Source organism: Tachysurus fulvidraco, chromosome 25, assembly GCF_022655615.1.
Source record: "Tachysurus fulvidraco isolate hzauxx_2018 chromosome 25, HZAU_PFXX_2.0, whole genome shotgun sequence".
Taxonomy (NCBI): domain Eukaryota; kingdom Metazoa; phylum Chordata; class Actinopteri; order Siluriformes; family Bagridae; genus Tachysurus; species Tachysurus fulvidraco.
In genome coordinates, this window is record NC_062542.1 from 15,594,428 (window position 1) to 15,611,880 (window position 17,453).

Here is a 17,453-nt window from a genome sequence, read left to right on the forward strand (position 1 = left end):
GTTCATCGGAACCAATCTATATGTGCGCCTGCTCCTGTACACAAGTGCTAACCCGGACTGCGGCCAAGAACTTCCTCACTACAACTTCACCACAGTGCCGTCGTTCCTTGTGACCCGACCCACCACCTTCGTCATCCATGGCTACCGGCCCACCGGCGCGCCTCCCATCTGGATCGACCGCCTCACACGGCTGCTGGCCGAGCAGACAGACATGAACGTCCTGGTGGTGGACTGGAACCGTGGAGCCGCCAACCTCAACTACTTCACCGCTGTAGCAAACACACGGCACACTGCTGCCAACATCACCGCCTTCATACGCAGGATGACTGTGAGTCACAGGACAGTCTAACAATCAACACACTTCATTTCCTCTCATTTAAAACTAATAACAAAAAATAATAATAATTACATTTGGTCTAAGTGCGATATGGTAGTAAGGTGTGCGTGTGTGTGTGTGTGTTATTTAGGATGAAGGGGCATGTCTCGACTCGATCCATCTCATAGGAGTGAGTCTGGGTGCACACGTGGCTGGGTTTATCGGCGCTATGCTGGGAGGTCGAGTGGGACGGATCACAGGTGACATACGATAGGACATTTAGCATTTGCCTTCAGTGATACCGTATAGCAGTGGTCCCCAACCCCCGGGCCGCAGACCGGTACCGGTCCGTGGACCAAATGGTACCGGGCCGCCCAAGGAACATTATTTCCATTTTATTTACTGTGGTGTATTTCACTCGGGTTTTCCATGGACGAGAGGTTAACCGGGAGCTGAGAGACGTCACCTAAAGTCGCACCAATACCGCGCATGCGCAAAATATCATGATATCGGGCCGGGTTTAGGTGACGTCTGGAGCTGAGCGGCTGCAAGCGGCAGTGGTGTTGTAGCTTTGGTGGAGAGAGAAGGTGTGTATCGCTCTTCTCTCTGTTCACCGGTACTTTGTCAAAACAAAACAATGGAATAAACGACACACTTCGGGTGTCATTGTCTCATTACATTACATTACATTACATATATTACATTTACGGCATTTAGCAGACACCCTTATCCAGAGTGACTTACAACTGAGCGTTAAGGGCCTTGCTCAGGGGCCCAGCAGTGGCAGCTTGGTGGACCTGGGGTTCAAACCCATGACCTTCTGATCAGTAGCCCAACACCTTAACCACTGAGCTACCACATCCCCCATCCTATTACCCCAGATGGAACCGTCTCGTTGTAAAGAAACAAGCTCAGGGTTCTCATTGATTTAGCATTGTAGTGAGTTAAAAAGGCATGTTTAAATACAATAAAATTAAAATTATTAATTTTAATTTAATTGTATAGCCGCCAGCCCACCCCCACCCCCACCCCCACCCCCACCCCCACCCCCAGCGAGCCACGGTAAAATGATCAAACATTGACCGGTCCGCGGCGAAAAAAAGGTTGGGGACCACCACCGTATAGGACGTGACATGATTGTGAGGAGTGGGTGGAGCTTCAAGTCTTCATCGTAGTTGCTCATTTGCATATAATGTGGTGTTCACAAGTTGACAAAAACTAATAATTAAAAAGTACTGTTATGTTTTTGAGACCTTTCTATAGTCTAATCGTAATTTCTGTGCCCTGCTGACTAAACACTCCGTACGCTCAGGTCTGGACCCCGCAGGCCCCATGTTTACAGGTGTGTCTCCAGAGGATCGTCTGGATCCGACAGACGCTCAGTTCGTAGACGTCTTACACACAGACATGAACTGTAAGCACCTAAATTACAGAACGTATACAGAAACTGCCAGAATTGCGATAGCACCATGTGGCAGTGATGGTGCTAAAGAAAACACTTTCCGGTTGCGTTTGTCTTGACAGCTTTCGGCCTCAGAGGAGCTGATGGTCATATTGATTTCTATGCCAACGGAGGTCTCGATCAGCCTGGATGCCCCAAAACCATCTTCTCAGGTCAGTTCATACAAACATTCCAGTTGTTTTATTTAAAGCTAGAACCTGGGGAATGTACAGTATAACCATGATATTGCAATGTTGTTTACTCTCTCATTAGGAAAGTCCTACTTTGTTTGCGACCACCAGCGCTCCGTTTTCCTCTATCTGTGCTCTCTGAACCGCACTTGTCACCTAAACGCTTATCCTTGCTCCTCCTACACTGACTTCATCGACGGCCAGTGCTTGCAGTGCGAGGCATTTAAACCAGCATCCTGTCCTGTTCTGGGTAACGCAAACATCCTGCACAACACCACAGCCAACATACAGATGGGTGACACATTAAGGGAAAAATCCATTAGGAAGTGTATCAGCGTGAGCCACCAGAACAGCCAGGATGTCACTGCGACTGTACAAGAGCAAATCGGTTTGAGATCTGGTGGGTGTGAAATCCCACAAGAGACCACACCCACCAGGATAGATACTGTATCCTCATTGAATGAAACTGACCAATCAGATAAACTTTATGTATGTAAACTACAGATAATTAATATAACAGATAAAACAGAGCCATCAGTTGTCTTATTATTTGTCACCCATATATAAGTGTGCAGGGGGGGGGTTCGATTCCCGTCTCCACCTTGTGTGTATGGAGTTTGCATGTTCTCCACGTGCCTCAGGGGTTTCCTCCGGGTACTCCGGTTTCCTCCCCCGGTCCAAAGACATGCATGGTAGGTTGATTGGCATCTCTGGAAAATTGTCCGTAGTGTGTGTGTGTGTGTGCCCTGTGATGGGTTGGCACTCCGTCCAGGGTGTATCCTGCCTCGATGCCCGATGACGCCTGAGATTGGCACAGACTCCCCGTGACTCGAGAAGTTCAGATAAGTGGTAGAAAATGAATGAATGAATATGTGTGCATTAACATTAAAAGGGACTTAACGATAAAATGATTTGTATTTTATTCTCTAGGATATGACTTAAGCCGGTGGAGGGACAAACTGTTAAAACTAGGACAGACAAAGGTCTATTTCTCCACCACAGCAGAGCCACCGTACAGGAGTGAGTTTACAGAACTGATATCTGACCTCTTGATAAAATCCTATTTGAATCATGAGCAGGAGAATTTTTTTCTTTCTGCTTGCGACAGAGACGAGCTACGTAGTGGACACTGTTACGTGGAACCAGTACCTGCGATGGGGGACAGTCGTACTTCGCCTTCACAGTGGCCAAAACGTTACAGAAGCGAGGATCGACCAGTAAGTAGCCCTAGGTTTAGTAGATGATGTCGTTCTTCCTGCAGTTCGTGAGAAACGTGTCTGTTGTTTATTAGTAAGCTGCTTCGCTTTGAGCGACACACCACCATGCGTCTGCTCGCCCAGTTTGACGAAGACTTGTATCCGGTTCAGAAGATCTCCTTCCAGATCGTCACTGGGAACGTGATCGGACCTCGGTATAAGTTTCGCCTTGTCCGTATTACGGTTACGCCGCTAGACCTGCCAGAGAGGTGAGTGCCAAATGCAGGCCACTGCACTCGAGTGATAATTGTGAACAGTTGCAAGTGCTTTACTCCTTACTTAATTCTGCAATCCAGGTTTCAGGATAAAACCCTCTGGTATTTTAAGTATTACAGCTTAAAGGTGCGATGCACGATGTTTGAAAAAAGCTTCGGGAAACCGAGTCGGGCAGACTAATAAAACAAACATGTAGCCAATGAACAGAAAGGGGCGTGTCTTGTCAATATGGGGTGGAGAGAGTGTTTAGTGAGCATGTCTGACATTTGCAGAAAGCGATTGAAACACTGACATGGCAGATACCTGCCTTTACCTCTGCCTCTGGTTCTAGGTGTCGGACGTCGTCTTCCGTGTGAAACGGAGATAAACCTTTCACGCCACAAAACACAGTACTACAAAAACACATTTGTATCACCATAGTATTACTCATCTAGTTCATTTATTCATAAAAATATCCCCTCGGCCAGCTGCCCCAGCAGGTTCTGCCATAATAGTTGCCTGGGTTACGTATGTATGTGTCGGGGCGGAGTTATCAAAACAGGGGTGACACCCATTTGCGTTAGGACGTGTTTGTTTTGGTGATTTCAAATGTCAACATTACTTTCAAACATCGTGCATCTCACCTTTAAGAGATAGAGATTCAGAAGGCTAGTGACGCTAGTGATTTCTGATCGACTAGGACGACTCCTTTAAGCAACGTTAAACATTTCATTGTGTAATCAACCCCCGTCTCTCTTGGTGATGTACAGAGTAACAATAATATATCATGTAACTGTTCGATGTTAATCGTGTGGTGTGAACCGTCCTCGCTCGGTCTTCCGTCTCCTCCAGGCCTCCGATGTGCCGTTACGACCTCGTCACGGAGGAGAACGTGGAGGTGACTTTTAAACCGTTGTCGTGTGACGAGTCTCATCTGTAAGCCTTCAGAAGTTACGTCTACGCTACAAAGTGCAGACCGGCAGAGCGGAGGAGCGCATATCGTCTGGCGAGGAAGCACCGAAGAGACGACGTCTTTTATTTGGATCTTCTTGTGCCTACAGACATTTTCTCCATTTCAACACTAGGATTTTTGGGGAAGTTTTTCTCCACCTGTAAACTTTGTTGGGTTTTTCATGAATGAAATATTGATATTTTCTGTAAGGGAACATTTTATTTCTGTATATACAGAGGATCGATTTAGATTTCATAACTTGACCAAGTGACTCTCACAAGCTCGCTCCACAACGATCAACACAATCCATTTAAAAAAGAAGGATTTCGAAAAGTCTTCGCAGCTCCAGCCATGGACCTTCTGATCTCTGGTAAAAAAGGATAAGTAGAGGTCACAGCATCTCTGCTTCAATCCTGAACTCCAAGCTGTGTAACGTTCCTGTGCATGTTCTCCTCCTGATCACATGGGTTTCCTCCTTTAATGTTATGGACTGATTCTGAAGAATTACCTCATTAAATATGACCCAGTGCTTACTGACGATGAATAAATGAGCAAGTGAGAGAATACAAATAAATAAATAAATAAATAAATAAATAAACAAGCTCAGACGAACCGCGGTTGGTTATTAATTATTTATTGATTTCATATAAAACTATATGTACAACTTCAGATGAAGCTTTTACGACAAACACACGGACGTTTTACTTAAAACTGATTAAAAGACGGCGAACGATAAGGCACAGAAAGCACCTCGACAAAATATTCCTCATCGAAAGTAATTGCTTTAATATAAACAATGTTTCTGCATAATATCATGAACATAATTATCGAATAATTTGGTGAATATAACTAACATATCAGTGAACTTGTCCTATGTTAATGCAGCAGATAAAAATGATGTATACATCGTATGGATTTAAATGGAGCTGAGAATGAATAAGAGGAGAAAAAAAAAAAAAAAACACTACACCGTGCAGATTCTCTCAAGACGCTGATGAACGAAGTGTGAAAACATTTTTATTCATGAAGACGTACAGTGAAATTTCACATGAATGACGGAAGTCTTTCACGTACAGAGCTATGAGAAAGTACTCGTCGTTTACGACGCGGGAGCTTCACTTCTGTCCCGTTCCTCACCACTGGGCACCTGGAAGACAAGCTGAATATTACAGGCTGAAGAGTTTTGTTCCAGTGATTTCCTGAGAGTGAATTTGACCCTGCGCTCGTTTGTGTACAGGATGTAAAAGGGTTGTGAACACGTTCTTTACCGTTATTTGTGCTCTTCTTCGAGCGCGCGCCGTGCCGATTGCGGGCACGTTTAAAATTCCGTCTGGAGTTGAAATTTTGAGGTCTTTTCTGAAGTAGTTCGTCCTGCTGCAGAGATGCAGAAACACACATCAGTGCTACAAACATCTCAAATGCATCAACGAATAGAACCAATCCACTCACCCAGCGCTCCGGTGGCTGAGGAACCTCCTCGCCCCATGATGCTTCACGAGGGTTTTTGTCGACTGCGTATGCAGACTCGTTCTCCTGACTAAGCGTCGACAAAAGTATATATTAATTAGTTTCAGGGAAAAGTTAACACCACACCCTTTAATTAAAGCCATAAAGCATAAGGTGTGGTACCTCTGAGGCAGTATCTGAGAGAAGCTCCCACCGGCGATCGTGATCTTCACACCTTCTAGTCTCTCCAGTCTTTTCCTTTCCAGGTCATGCCGGAGGTCACCAGGAGCAGGAACATGTGGCTTCCTCTGTGACTAAAACAAGGATTTTGTGGAGGAACTGATGACTTGATCTAATGCCGAATCATTGGGATTATTTATGCAGATGGGATTCAGTGATTTTACCTGCATCTGCTCGATTTTGCAGAAAATCTGCGTGTCTAGAGATGTGGACCCGAGTGGCCTGCAGGATTCAGGAATACAAGAAAGAAAATGTTTATTTTTGGTGAATTTATAAAACTTCATTGAGGACAGTTTAGTAACTCTCGGTGCTGATCCTTAGTCCAGATAAAAACTGCGCCAAAATCAAATATGTGGACTAGATGATCCACTGTGCTGAACCCGAATGGCGAGCAGCCGAAAGAACGACGTCATTGAAGGCAGTTTAGTGCAACTTACCCATTGGTTTGTCTTAAGGATGAACTGAGGCTAGGATTATCTCATAAGATTGATGCTTAAACTAGCCACTTAAAAGGTGCGGTCTCCGTTGTTTGAGAAATGCTTCAGAAAACTGCGTCGAGCCGACAAACAAAATACAAAACTAACGTGTAGCCAATGAGCAGAAAGGGGCGTGTCTTGTCAATATGGGCGGAGAGAGTGTTCAGTGCGCATGTGTGACGTTAGCAGAAAGCGGTTTTAACATTGACATGGAGGATAAAAACAAAGAAAGAAAGAGAAGAAAGGCTTACGATAAGGCAAGAAGTAGGACGTGTTAATATAGGATCAGCTTTCCAGCACTGGAGAGAACTGAAGGAGAGGAAAGTTGGCCACATGTTCACATGTTCAAGGTTGGAGTTTCCCCGAGTCAATAACTCCTGAGCTAAACGCTGTTACTACACAAATAACACCTCTTTTCTATCGTAGTAATGTAGAGAGGCAGCTACAACCGCGTTTTGTGTAGTAACAGCGTTTAGCTCAGGAGTTATTGACTTGGGAAACTCCGACCTGTGAATATGTGGCCGACTTTACCTTCAGATGTGGCGCTTTTTTCCTTCTCGATAGGTGAGTAACGTTGGTTTTGCTTTGTTACACAGAACTAATATATGCCTTTGTCCTTTACATCATTATGCTTGTGTGTCATTTTTGTTTGTTTGTTTATCTACAATCGTATTGTTCTTCCCTTCAGCTATGATAAAGACACGTTTCTTTCCGTTAGTCGCCTGGGTTACGTGTGTATGTGTGGGCGGGATGGGACCCGTTTGGGTTAGGGGCATGTTTGTTTTGATGAATTTAAATATGTCAACATTGGCTTTCAAACAACGGAGACCTCACCTTTAACTACAGCGTGACAAACATGAATAACATGAAGCTCAGTGGGAAAAGTTTGTACCGTTGTACACGATACGAACCTTTGGTCTTGTTACGGAGGATGCAGAGTCTAACATCTCTTCAGAAAAGCAGATTAAAAGTTGCGTGTCTTTGTCTAGATTGCTCAGAATTCACTGAAGCAATAGTGTCACACTAAACCTCACTACTCAGAGTCTCAACATAGTGTTTATGCTGTAACAGGATCAGTGGCTCGGTGGCAGTCTGGGGTGATGTGATGAGAATATGGTGAATACCTGTTCACAACGGGCCCGGCGCCCTCCGTCTCCTGCTCTTCGTCTGCAAACTCGTCCGTCAACGAATACTCTTGTTCGTTAGAGAAGCGTTCGTTCAGTGTGATGCCTTGACCTTGAAAATAGTTTTCTGATGAACAAAAAAAAAGGTCGTCAACCGAATCGTCTAATGCCGATTAACTGCATGTGACTTCATGAACTGAACTCCATCTGACCTTTGACGTGATGCACCAAAGTGATTATCTCTTGGGCGAAGGTCCCAGAGTGCATCGCCATCTCCCTAAACATCCCAGAATGCTCCAGCAGAGGCAGGAAGTCAAGACGCTGTCGACCCACATTGACCAAATCAAGTGATAACTGCCTTTCATTGGAATAGCCCAAGTGGCTGCATAAAGGATCGGGGAAGGCAGAGGATGAAGATCACATCACAACATTCAGATGCATGGCAAGTTTTATCAACCTGGGAACGATGAATATCACAATTGACCCTTCATTAAACTCTTAGCTAAGAAGCACAATCTGTAACCTAGACACTGGGCACCTCTGGTAATCTCTTTAAATGTCTGTACGCTACACGGAAGCGTAACGTCACCCAGTTTCACCTCACATATGTAAGGAACGTCTGGGTAAATGTTACGCAGGATTGCTTTTAGATTTCTTTCGATGGCAGCGACAGCAGGCTTGTTAGCTACGACTATAACTAGCTGTAACTCGGGCATCCGCACATGCGCCTGTTTGTATCCACCCCAACCTCATGTACCTCATGCACCACAACCCAGAAGCGTCACGTCGACGCGTCGAACGCGACACGTCAGACGAGGCGAGGAGAGGACGAGAAGTATTTTGAATAAGGAGATATTTTACTTTTGGTGTAGTGTCATGTCGCTGAGAAGACAAGATCGGTGGGTGACGGTTATACACAGGGTCTGACACAGGAGTTAAATACCTTATATAAAGGCTTGTAATTACCTGCTTGGTACATGGGGCATCTAATGAAGAACCCCGGTCTTAAAAGCTGGTCGGACGTACCGACGGTAACCGATTCAGGGTTTCCCGCAGAAAATTTGTTAGTTAAAGCGATAGGGTTCGGCGGGTGGGCGGGGCTAGCGGCAGGGCGGCACTTCATTGTGAGATAGACCACAGACTCTGTACTACATTTAACAATTATTTATTTAACACTAAATATAAAATTTAAAAAACATAAGAAATAAGAAAGTGCAAAACAACATTCAAAATTTTGCGGACGCACGTTTTATCAACTGGCTAGTGACGAACCACGTCTTTCTCTCATTTCGGCCGTGTGGCGCGTCTGCGCTATTCTCCGAGATGCACTTGACGGCCTTTTGTGCAGCGGAATATATATATATATAATTTTTTGGACGACCTAGTTAAGGCGGAAGGGTTTCCGAGCTTTAACTGAAAAGCGCTGCGGGAAACCCTGCGATTAGTGAAAGGTCAAGAGTCCCAAACTGAATTAATCCTTAAAATCCGGTTTCTTACATTAAAACGATTTTTAAGTCGCCTCGTTCACAACTACATCCTCAAATCAGGATGTTTTCTCTGTCGCGACTCCAATCGACTCAGAAACCGGATTATTGTTGCTTAAATGTGATTCATCTTCCAACCTACAACTGTTCAAGCATGTTGGGTTTTTCTCAACGGTCTACAGAATAACGACTACCGGAACACGAGACAAAACCCTAACCCACCTTGAGGACAGAAAAGAAAGGGTGTTCTGTTCGTTTTTTAAAGAGTTCGATAAGCGCCCCCCCCACCCCAAGTGTGATGTGAAAAGATTCAGCGAGTGGAGTGCATGCAAGCAAGAAAACATTAGAAACTCACTCTCTTCACAGGGTGTATCGAAAAAGCAGAGGTTGACTTTGCGAGTTTCGTTTTTACTCGATTTTAAACTTGAACTGTTTATCGTGTTTACGTTCTCTTTAAACCTTTGCTGCTTTTAAGTACACCACTGGGTCATAAACGGATGGTATAAAGTTCATGCCTCTTTTTCACTCTCCATTTTGTTCCTTCGTCCTTCGATGAGCGGTGAACTCTGATGAGGGTCTTGTTAGTCGACTATAACCGTGATGTAGAAGTTTTCAGATATTTAGTAAGATGGGTAGAAAAAGTCCTGGGATTAAAAAAAAAGTGTTTAGTCTTTTTGCTGAAGAGAATCTAGTCTAGTCCAAGCACGCTTCTCTTGTCCCCAAGTTCAGAGATGAATGATTTGGAAGAATTATCCCAAGAGGAACCCTCGGGTTTATAACCAGACACGTTCTTGAGCCATCGTTCTCCATCTTTCCAGATGGATGCTTGATAGATTTTTCTCCTTTCATTAGATGACTGAATATGAGCTTGCTTCTTTACCCTCTTCTCTGTGAGGACCTCAAGTGAAGTTCATCCATCTCGTGACCACTCGGGTCACAAAAACTAAAAGGAGCCAAGCCTTAAAAAAAAAATCCATGTTCTTCTGCAAGCCCATTTCCTGGCTGGACATTGGTACATTTTTGATGAAGATCCTTGAAATCTTACAACGGCCCAATGCAGGATAGCGCATCGATGATGTAATGGGTGTAAAATATTAAAATAAGAGCTAATCCATTTTCTTTACATTTAGTGCAACATCCACAATTATCAAAATAGTTCTGTTACAGGAGACACGGTAGATTTCATCCGTGTGTTTTTATCCAGAAAATAAGTTTCTTCTTTGCCTTGATGTTTAAAACAATGCCTTGATATTAAAGTGACGACCAGCTGGAGGTATCAAAAGCTCTTGGTTTCGTGGTTCGAGATCAGCCCGGAGATGCACGTCTTCATCAAGTTCCAGAGGTATCCAGAGAAGTTGTGGCTTTCACGAAATCGAGCATTGTTTAAAATGTAATCGTCTGTGGACTTACCTTCAGTCGGTATCGCTCACAAACGGTAGCATGCAGAACGTTTAACCTGTGGATACTGGTATTTTGGTGAACGTATCGTCTTCGCTTTCCTCTTGAAATGAGGTTAATCAACCAACCAACTCTTACCACGACCATCAAAACGTGTGTCTTTGTACATCCCCAAACACTGGAGCTTAATGTTAACGCAGTGTAAAAGTGCGAAGACTCATTTGTTTGCCGTTAGGAAGGCAAATCCAACTGCTATCTTCAGAATGTTTTCACGTTCGGGTGAAATTTATCAACCGCTAATTTGGTTCTATTCCATTCCTCAACTTCCGACAACTTGAGCGTCTGCCTCTCCGTTGTAGCTGGCAGGAATCGTATGCAATTCAAACTTCTTCCCCCAACTTTGTCCAAAACTTTGCCAGTAACGTTGACAAAATGGTCTCACTTGATGATCTTCCCTTGACCTCTTAAAATCCATCAATAACGTAGCCAGTTGCTCTGCCATGCTAAAGCTCTTAAACAAGCTTCTTTCAGCTATTTTCTTGTGTCAATGTTTCGTTAATACCTGTGTGAAACTCTGGACACCTTCCGAATAAGTTGGTAGCAGAGACACGGGATGCACGATATACGAAGTTCGACCACATCCAGCCGGTAAAATACCTGGTCACATCACAGGGGAACACCCTGGTGATGTCACCATCTACATACGACCACCTTGGGATGGAACATAAAAGGTACTAGAGACCCTTTCTGGTCCAGAAAGACGTGTCCTTTCATCTTGCGCGCTGATGGAGTCTGAAATGATCCAGTGCACCACCCACAAAAGGACTTACGTGCATCTATCTGAGAGAAATCGCTTGAAGGTCTGATGAGAAATCTGACCAGTTTCCACTGAGTCCTATAAAAAAAATTCCCAGATTTGTAATGATGCGCAAGTCCAAATAATGACTGTTTCATAGAAGAGGTTCTGTCTTCTTTGAGATGCAGCTTGCTGTGTATCTGGAAAAGAGGCATGAACTTTTAACCATACCCTAGTGTACTGCTGTGGCGATACTATACCTGCTTTGGCCCACAGGACGACTCATGTCCACTTTGATCTTGAGAGTCTCATGACTGGCAAAATCCATTCTAGCTCCAGGATGATTGGGGTTCCTATGTTGAGGATCTCCTTTCTGAACATTTCCTTGCCCCAGCACACCACCTCTAGGTTGCGTCTCTTCCTCCCAGTCACTAGTGTAAGGTCTTGCCCGATTGCTCTCATCCAATCTGAAGTCACGATCGTCCGCTGCCCGTTGTCCATGGGGCGCTCTTAAGAGTGATTCGACCCGAGGCTGCTCCTTCTGATGTCGCATGCCTCGTAAGGGACTTCCTCTTACAGCTGAAGAGAATCTTGCGTCTTCCCTTACGTGATAATTTGATGGACCACTAGGATTATCGTGGGATGTTTGTGGTTGATGGTTATAATCCCTTCCATGTTTACAGAATTCGTTGTTCCTTGATGATTCACTTCCCAGTGTGGGATCTCTGCCCCTTTGTGGTTCACTGCTTTTTGGATAATCTCGGGCTCTTGGTAGATGATCACCGCTTCTCAGACGATCAGAGCTCCTTGAATGGTCTCTGTCCCTAACTGGACCATGGCTCCTTACATGCTCTGGGTGCCTGACTGGACCACTGCTCCTTGGGTACTCCCGGTCCCTTCCTGGATCACGGCTCCTTGAATGCTCTCGTTGGGCAACTGAATCGGGGTTCCTCAGATGCTCCTGGACTCTAACAGGGTCACCCATTCTTGTGTGCTCTCTCTCCCTACCCGGATCACGACTCCTCGGACGCTCTCGGCCCCTGCTCGGATCATGGTTCCGTGGATCCCCTCGCTCCCTTGCTGGATCACGGCTTGTAGGTCGCTCTCGTTCCCTACCTGGATTGTGGATCCTTGCATCGTGCTTAGGGATTCCATGATCATGCTCCACAATAACAGGGGCACAATTTGGGCTCAAACCCCTGTGTGACACAGTATATTCCTCCTGCGCATCCAAATCTTGGAATCGTTTAAAATGTAGTTGATGCTCCGTATAATTTGACTTCAGTGACCTGTGTTGGAAAAGCAAGTACATTATGTTCAACATTAAAATAACAATAATAATCATAATGAAATATTTAACAATTAAAAAAAAGCTATGCTTCCTGATCAAGTACCCATTCAAACGCTAGTCATAGATGTCTGGAAAAATAAATAAAAAAACAGATCTACCTTTTACAATTTGCTTAGTGCTGCCTGGTGATCAGGAACAGCATTGAAAGATGAACAAACTACTTCAGTTTAAACCCGGGTTATAGTAATAAATCATTTATTTGCATACTACATCTAAAAGCTAATGCTTCCATAACTGAATCCATGTTTTCTCCTTTCCTTCACTTCAGCAGATCAGTGTTCTTGTACCTCTCACTATAGGAGCTTCTTTCATATTTATCTTCGCGTTCTTCGTTATGATATCGATGGTCCATTCTGTCGTTTCTCTTTCCTTGTGAATGCCTGGGACTGGAACTTCTTGAATAGCGTCTGTCTACATGTGCATCATCATGCTCGTTCCTCCTATGGCCTGGAGACTGAATCCTCGGATGCGTGTCTATGCTGTAGAGTAAAGCTTCTGGAGAAGACAATCTCTCCATGGGCAGCTGTCTCGGAGAGCGTGCCGAGTCCTGGTTAAAAGCCTGGATGCCATCCTGTGAGTGGTACCTCACGGAAGAAGCTTTCCGCTTTTCAGCACGATCGATGGCCTCGATGAACTTAGCCCAGTGGTCAACCTGTTCCTCTGCTTGAGAGGAACCGTTATCCCAGCGTGCGGCGTTTTCCGCGTTTCTGTTGACATTTTCCGAACCTCTCCACAGATCAGAACGCACCGTTGCATGGTACTGCTCACCGTAATATCCATCTCGCCTTCCGAGCAGAGACGAGGTTCTGTATGAACGAAGGTGTTGGCAATTAAAATAAGGAGCAAAAAACTAACAAACCAACAACAACAAAAAAACGAAAACGCACAAGATCAAACGAATGCAATTGTAATTAGTTCAAACTAATTCAACCCAAATACCTTGGATGCAGAGGGGATCTCGAACGTTGCCGTGACATTGTCACCTTAAAAACAAAAGAATGTGAGCCACACGACCAGGTGATATAAAAGAAAAAGGTCTAATACACAAACCATGACGTAGTACTCGACAAATTAAAAAAAAAAGTGAATTCTCTCTGTAAGAGTGTGAGCTAAGAGCGAGCTACAAACAACAGTGTTGAAATGAGGCAGCATGCTGAAAGTACCTGTGTCTGTTTCTCATCACACATCAAAACCAGTCGTGTACGACTGAGGGCAGGAGAAGTTGAGAATGATGTGATGGATAAAACAGTACAACACAGATGAAACAGTATAACAAGGATGTACCGATTTACATTAAAGAAATTAACTCAATATTCACCAACAGTTTATGTGTAAAAATGTGCTGCGGTTTGACAGCCACACAAGATCACGGCTTGCCCGAGACGTGGGGTGCCAATACTTTTTTCGACAAAACTAAAAAGAATAGCAAATTCAAAATTCTTTCAAATGGACTATTTTTATATGACAAGAACATCAAATTTGTGAAGGAAGAAAAGCCTCTATGGGTTAAAGAGCTGAATTAGATTTTAATGAGTTTTAGAATCCATTGAATCCGCCATGTTTCCATCCATTTACACAAAGCCACACTAAATTTTTTTAAAAATGAACTTCCACAATTTATCATCAAATACGGTCCAGTCACTTTCAGGTGCACTGGGACATTCAACCCCTTTACAGCATGAGTACACTATATACTCATAACCTTCTCTTCAAGAATGTGAAGGGTGTTGGGGGCGTGGCCATCAGATGATTGACAAGATCCTAATTCTAATCCTAATTTAAATACACACTCTGGACTTGAAGGCAGGTTTATGTATACTGTATTATTATTATTATTATTATTATTATTATCATCACCACATAATATTTTTCTGAGACAACAACAGCTTAAAGTTTTTTCTTTAACATTTCTACATAATTTTCAACCTTATTTGTAGGAGTAAGTAAATAAAAACGTATCATAATTTCCACAATATCACAGAAAAGCATTCTGTGACTTACTTTATCACGATATTGATCGATATACCAATTTTATTATAATATCAACCTAAAGATCCAATATAATACATGCATGGATAACTTTGGAAACAGGACTAAATAAAAAAAATATTTGTGGATTCTATGTTTAATGAATTGTATTCCACGTTCCCTTATAATAAAGTCCCCTGTATAAATAGTGTGTCCATAAAAACATGATAAAATAGAAATCTCGATGACGAACATAACGCTGCTATTTGACCTGATTTCAGTAACGAGTGAATAAATAAAAAAAGTTATAAATGAGTAAAAAAAAATGCTGTTTATTGTCCAGATTAAACTTAAAATCCTTCCAATTAGCAAACATGGCTAAAAAATATGTGTATTACTTATAATGTGTATTGCTACGTGTCAGATTAATTTTTTTAATAAATAAATAAATAAATCGTTTACTGACATTTTATTATTTTGTTCACCAAACGTCCTTCATCGAGCTACAACAGAAAGTGAGACATATTTAAACCAAAGTTATGACAGTAGGCCTCATACACTTAGCATTAGCATTGTTATTAGCATTAGCAATGCTATTAGCATTAGCATTGCTATTAGCATTGCTATTAGCATTAGGTAGCTTTAGCTCTTACCCTCTGCACTTCACACGGCTCAGAATGCTAGAAGACGAAACGTCCACCAAAATACCAGATTTCAGCACATTGTACGTGAATGTGACGTGAGAGGAAACCGACGTGTTTCTGCCGCTAATAACGTGTAAAAGTGCAGAAACGTCAAGTAAAGTGCGCGTGAGGTCTTCAATCCAACACACGCAAGGAAGCGTGACCCGGAAGTACATCACCAGACGTGCCTTTCCTAGTCGGAGAAGCAAACAAAAATATATTAATAATATTCATATTAATTCGTATTATTATATTATATTATATTATATTATATTATATTATATTATATTATATTATATTATATTATATTATATTATATTTCCTGATGTCCTTTCAGCCATGCTTGTAACTCTACTTATATAAATATTGTCACCTTTTTGTAGCATTTTAACAACTCGGTTATTTTATAACGTTTTTTGTTCGTTTTGTTTTTGTTCTAGTTTTTGTTTCAGTTCCTTGTTAACATTAAAATAAACTAAAAAACTAAACAAAACTTTCTTTCTTTATTAATTATTTATTTCTCTATTATTTCCTTGTTTACCTCTTAAAACTGGTGCAGCAACAACAACAACAAATTAGCATAAAAAATTGCCATGTTTTGTTGCATTGGTGTAATCATACTTTTCTGTGCAATTATAATATTTCTAAATATATTTATTGGCACAAAGTGGACAATATAAACCGCACAAATATCTATATTTTTATATATACATAATAAAAGCTTTATTAACCATCTATATGTATTCCCTTCGGCTTTGTCTTGTCTTATAAACACCTGCAGAATGACAGATAAGAGGACAAGTCATTTAATTGTTTTTTCCTCCTCTTTATCTGTTTTAATTTGTTTACGTGTTCATGATTGTTACGTATTTCTCTCACCTATTTAACAAAGAGCATTTTGCATAGAGTTTTAACCTTGACATTGTTTTATTTGTGAAATACGACTTTAAACCTCCTGTTTAGACGAGTCAATGATGTGGAGCATGCAGTGGATCATGAGAGCATCAAAATAAAGAAGAAAAAAAAGCCTTAAATAATTAAATATTCGACCAAACAGAAAACAGAAAGCTAAACTATCTTTCCTTCTCTCACTGTACGCTCTCTGTAAGTTCTCGTTGTTGTACTTCTTTTTTTCTTGTATTTTTCCGGCATATTACAGGGAAAAAAAATCACCATCATATGGCTGAATAAGTGTATATAATAAATAAGTATATCTTTACATAAATAATAAGAATAATGTAATGTAAATAATTAGGCCTTTACTCAGTGCCACAGTGTACTGTAGACCGGCAGTAACTGACTGTAACTCGACTTCACCAGGACCAGATAATATTTGTCCATCGGTCCGCTGGAGTCAGTGATGTGTGTGAAACAGGTTTAATTAAAGACGCAGAGAGAAGGATGTTTGGCTCAATCATTTTATTGTTATTTCAATATCCCAGGTTTTTTTCTTGCAATTCCAGAGCATTTGATTCATGCACCATTTATCACCATGAAGCGACTGATTTTACGAGAGACTGAGAGTGAAACAGATCCTCAACTGAAATGCTATAATCCTATTGGTCTTCAACGCTTCTAGTTCATCAGGATCGGTACACTCGAGCGCTGGACATGTCACTCGAGCGCTGGACATGTCACTCCAACCCGTACCACTGTGCTCACATGCAAAGCTGGATCTCACCTCCTGAAAATGCAGAACTGGTAGCAACAGAGCCGTTTAACAAGATAACACACACATACAGTATTTAGCCTAACGGAGAGCTTTAAAGTCGGGATGTTTCCCATAGAGCTGTAGCGTTGTGGTAATATTTGCTCACGCGCTGTTTCAGATTCCCACTTTACCCGGTCTGCATAGTTTACATCTTTACGAAGTCTTTCTTTTCTCTTGTTGGAGTTATGAAACAAAGCGTACTATAGCGTTCAACGGTTTTATGCTCGCATGACTGAACCCAGACACATGACACGTCACATATATATATATATACACACACACACAGTCAGTTTGCTGGTCGTTTCTGCTCTCGCAGCAAAACTGTACAAGGCTCGTTTATTAGGCTCACGCTACGGTGTGTTCACAGGGATATAAAGATTACTATGGCTGCAAGAGGCGCAATACAGTTGCTTTCCTCAGCAATT

General features: G+C 42.4%; 2 protein-coding genes across 3 annotated transcripts in view; one reads left to right on the top strand and one right to left on the bottom strand.

Moving 5' to 3' along the window:
• The window catches only part of lipib (lipase, member Ib), a 7,040-nt gene extending 2,147 nt beyond the window's left edge, over positions 1 to 4,893 (top strand). The window contains exons 2-10 of the mRNA XM_027173537.2: positions 1 to 328; positions 468 to 576; positions 1,629 to 1,730; positions 1,841 to 1,930; positions 2,031 to 2,198; positions 2,879 to 2,968; positions 3,057 to 3,165; positions 3,240 to 3,413; positions 4,252 to 4,893. The exon at positions 1 to 328 is cut by the window's left edge and continues 49 nt beyond it. Of these exons, the coding sequence (XP_027029338.1) occupies positions 1 to 328; positions 468 to 576; positions 1,629 to 1,730; positions 1,841 to 1,930; positions 2,031 to 2,198; positions 2,879 to 2,968; positions 3,057 to 3,165; positions 3,240 to 3,413; positions 4,252 to 4,339 (1,258 nt within the window). The 3' untranslated portion in view covers positions 4,340 to 4,893. The remainder of the gene's footprint in view (positions 329 to 467; positions 577 to 1,628; positions 1,731 to 1,840; positions 1,931 to 2,030; positions 2,199 to 2,878; positions 2,969 to 3,056; positions 3,166 to 3,239; positions 3,414 to 4,251) is intronic.
• A 76-nt stretch (positions 4,894 to 4,969) lies between these two features.
• zgc:112982 (uncharacterized protein LOC503771 homolog) lies at positions 4,970 to 15,476 on the bottom strand. 2 transcript variants are annotated; one of them, XM_027175599.2, is made up of 12 exons: positions 15,288 to 15,476; positions 15,101 to 15,137; positions 13,606 to 13,649; positions 12,954 to 13,472; positions 11,576 to 12,604; positions 7,850 to 8,019; positions 7,638 to 7,764; positions 6,202 to 6,259; positions 5,981 to 6,111; positions 5,801 to 5,888; positions 5,620 to 5,725; positions 4,970 to 5,498 (listed from the first exon to the last, which is right to left on the bottom strand). In XM_027175599.2, the coding sequence occupies exons 3-12, from the start codon at positions 13,641 to 13,643 to the stop codon at positions 5,485 to 5,487; spliced, it is 2,280 nt and encodes a 759-aa protein (XP_027031400.1). In that variant the 5' UTR covers positions 13,644 to 13,649; positions 15,101 to 15,137; positions 15,288 to 15,476; the 3' UTR covers positions 4,970 to 5,484. The 2 variants fall into 2 exon arrangements, with proteins under 2 accessions (XP_027031400.1, XP_027031392.1); XM_027175591.2 differs by lacking the exon at positions 15,101 to 15,137 and having other exon boundaries at positions 15,288 to 15,475.
• Positions 15,477 to 17,453: the final 1,977 nt, after the last annotated feature.